The 4,077-nt window shown below is 36.3% G+C and overlaps 1 protein-coding gene across 1 annotated transcript; it reads left to right on the top strand.

Moving 5' to 3' along the window:
• Positions 1-1,649: 1,649 nt before the first annotated feature.
• Positions 1,650-3,939, top strand: LOC128241221 (uncharacterized). The gene is made up of 2 exons (XM_052958173.1): positions 1,650-1,808; positions 3,650-3,939. The coding sequence occupies exons 1-2, from the start codon at positions 1,748-1,750 to the stop codon at positions 3,937-3,939; spliced, it is 351 nt and encodes a 116-aa protein (XP_052814133.1). The 5' UTR covers positions 1,650-1,747.
• The last annotated feature ends 138 nt before the right edge of the window (positions 3,940-4,077 follow it).

Genomic DNA, 4,077 nt, shown 5'->3' on the forward strand with positions numbered 1-4,077 from the left:
CCTGTCGGCGGGGAATTTGAGGTCTAATGCTAGGTAATAGGTGACGACCTTGCGGTGTTATTTTGGTGGTCATTTAGCGTTAATTTGGCAACCTGACGGTCTTGTGAGACTTAGTTTGTGGCCTGGCGTCGGGAAATTGGTGGACTGACGGTGTTAAGTTGACTGCATAGCGAGTAAAGACTGGCGGCCGTGCGGGTTAATTCGGTAGCCTTGTGGTGATAGGTTAGCGTCCTGGTAATATTACGTGGACTAACGGCATTACGCTGTCGGACTGACGGTGTAAAGTTGACGGCCTAGCGGCGTTTATAGCCCAAAATAGAGGGGGTATATTGGCGGCCTGGCGGCATAAAGTACGCGACGTTGCGGTGTGGCTGCATTTTGTTGTGAAGTTGACAGTCTGATGGCATTAAAAAGGGGGACGAGTGGCAAGACGATCCGTCGGCGTGAAGTTGGCTGCCTGGCGGCGATAATTCTGTCAAGTTGACGCTACCTGACTGTCAAGTTCACGCTGCCAGACTATCAAGTTACAGCTGTCAAGCTGCAAACTTGACGATGTCAGGCTGCAAACTTTAGCTACCAATATTACGGACTTCCCACAAAGAATCTTTCAGCAAGTGTCAACAAGATATTTTTGAATACTTACAAAGAGAACAAGCGCATGACGATACCATATTTCCTACAAGCTTAACGAGCGTAACTACGTTACTGCTTAACACCCAACAAGTAACAGTGACGGAAATTTCGAGATTGCACTTTCACTGAAACAGGCAATGATTTGATATCTATAATAAATTATTTAAATTAGCGATTCATAGCATTTCTCTGAAAAGTTTAGGAACGAAACGTTTTTTTTAAAAATGACGCAGCAATTATACAACAGCCCTGTGTACGCTTACATTTGGTTATTGATAGCCAAATAGACTTGAAGTTTAAGCTCTTAACACATTTTTGTTGACATCGTTAAATCTGTTCAGACGTCATAACCGAAGAACGTTGGCAGCATTACGTTACTTGCTTTGATGCTCTACCTATTACTGCACTGCTTGTAAGTTGTAAGTTTTTACTTAATCCAATTATTATTTATGTCATGATCGGATAAGACTAGTTGAAATCATGAGCATCAAACAGATGGAATATAAACATTATTAAGTTATCGCACTTGTTATAGTTTGGATCCATAGATGACATGCCTTTAAGGTTCTATTTTTTAAACGCAGCATATTCAACTTTGTTCGCTAAAATAACACAATGTGAAACATTTTTTTTTTTTCTATTTTAATAATTTTGTTATGCAAACATTCGTTTTGCAGTAATCCTTACGTGCGATGAAAATATGATTTAAAACCAAAACTAAACGTTTTACCTTAGGTTACAAATGTGACAGCCATAAAATGTATCCATTCACTAGAGTAGTCGTAAACTATATGATTTCACAAAGTCAAATGAGCCTGGTCCCGATACGAAAATCAGAATAGTCATGTGATACCCACGTAATGCCTACGTCATAGTTAGGGGATATTTGATACCCCTGGCGAGTTTATTCTTTCCCTAATGCAAAAGTTAAGGTTTTTGTGGATCCAACCGTGTTATAAGATTATCGTTGACGCCGTCTGTTTGTTTTGACGACTTGATAACCATGGACCCTTTGAAACCACATTCTATAAGAGGCAGCACTCGGCCCTAGTACCTTGCAGTGACTTGTAGCTTCTATTTTGTTAACAAAAAAAGGACACATTAATAAATCAAGATGGATCTAAGGACGTTTGCCGCATTCTTGATCATGGCAGTCTGTTTCATTAAGCAGTCGGGCAAGTTGTTATTGTCTGTATGCTGCTAGTATGTGTTTGTTTTGATTGGTAATTGCATAATCATCTTAAAAATAGGAAAACATTTCTTTAGTATAATTACAATGTTTTTGAGGTGTTTTATTTCATACAAAATTAATAAATACCCTGCGAATAATACATCTTCATTGAAAAATGATAAAACATAATGACGCATAACGCTGCAACGCGAAAATTTTATAGACGGGCAAATATGCGGACAGACTAACGATATATGTACAAGGCACGGGCAAATAAGAAATGTGTAGAAAATACAGACAGAAAAAATGGTAAGACTGATGAACATGCAATCAAAGATACGAAAGGAGGGTAGCCAGACAACAAAAATAGACGTACGTACATATCAGCAGACAGATGAACGGACGAACACCCAGGCAGACGAACATATAGATAAATGGACGAACGCACAGACAGCGGAACATACAGATGAACGAACGAACACCCAGACAGACGAACATACATATAAACGGACGAACATCCAGGCAGACGAACATACAAATAAACGGACGAACGCACAGACAGAGGAACATGTATATGAACGGACGAACAATGTTTCCGGGATAGTTTGTTTAAGATGCTTTCGGTTATCAAATTGCCTGAAACATTCTAACATATTTACTCTGTCGCGTTTTGTTTCATGTGTTTTGTCATAAATTGATGTCATACACGTTTCACAATCATTATTATAAACAGTTATACAATGCATTGTATTAGTTTAATGATGTTCAATTCATGAATCATACATGCATAAAAGATGTTTATATATGACATTGCAACCGCAGTAAATGACATTTGTTCAAAATACTTCCTATTTAAAATATCAAATTTAGTATGTTCGCAACATATAGCTTAAACTCAATATGTGTCCATAGTATTGTTCTATTTTTAATTATGGAATTCATAAACTTTCCATGATACTATTTATTGTAAAGTATATATGCAGCTGAGCTGTCGTGTTTCTTTTTTTTATAAGAGACAATATTTTAAAAAGGCAGGCCAGATTCGTTATTTTGTTTTTGTTTGAGTATTGAAACACTTTATTCCATTCTGCCAGTGTCAGCATTGTTATCTAGGGAAACGTCTAGAAGTTAGGGTATATGATTTAGTTGAACTTTTGGGGATAAATTGCTATCAGTTTCGATTTTCCAAACATAACCTGTCTTTCCTACTCATTTTGTCTACATATTATTCAGAAGTTTAATAGTATTAAGTATCTTTTTATTTATATTTATTAACATGAAAGGGCCCAATATCAATTAATAAATCTGTACAGCGCATTTAAGTTTCAATTGGCAGTTTATGATAAAAAAGAACATGGTAACTTTTTTTTTTTTTCGTTCTTAAATTTTCTTAAACACAACAACAAACATAAATAATATTCATTATTCTTGAAATTAAGTAGGCTATAAAATATCAGTGAAAACAGTGATAACAAAAATGTGCGTAAAGTTACACTTCTGCTTTTTCGTTCTCTTTGTTTATATGAAGTTTGCGTGAAATCAACATGCTCAAACTCGCGCCTTCAATAAAAAAGTACAGATTTATTTACTTTTATGCAAACATGATGACATGTTTCGGAATATTAACTATATATCTAAGCCTTTGTCATTGAGCAAAAATCCGGAGAAGGATACGAAAACGTTATATTATTACAAAATATTTATTGGTATCATAGAAACACATTAAGTGCTCACATTTCTTGTCATATATATCTCAAATGAATTACGTGAAGACTATACATGACGACAGTAAATACGTAACGGTTGAAGAAATCTTTCTAACTGTAAACGTTTCGTTTTTAACAGATGGTCAGATCACTGCATGGGCAGAAACTGGCGGTAATTCAGCAACAATCACAGGAGCATCTGGCACTATGACAGTTGCAGCCCTATCGGAAAGCGTAGCTGCGAATGGCGCACTGTTTACTGTGACTGCTACACCGACAGGCACAGACACGATAGCTTCTTATGCGTTCACAACAGGCGGGAACCCCGGCACCGCTGGTACTATTGCCACTGCTACGTCAGGTGCTGTCACCGCCACGAATGCTATTAGTGATTCTATAGCAACAAGCTATGTATTTGAAATCATGTAAGTATTATATTTCTATTTTTATTCTAAATGAAATTAATTGTATACATATTATTTCGGTATATTTCGTGTGCAACATTATTTGTATTATTACATTACTCACATGTTGTATTTTACGGAAAAAAAAAAAAAAAAAAAAAAA

The sequence above is a fragment of the Mya arenaria genome, chromosome 7 (assembly GCF_026914265.1).
Source record: "Mya arenaria isolate MELC-2E11 chromosome 7, ASM2691426v1".
Taxonomy (NCBI): domain Eukaryota; kingdom Metazoa; phylum Mollusca; class Bivalvia; order Myida; family Myidae; genus Mya; species Mya arenaria.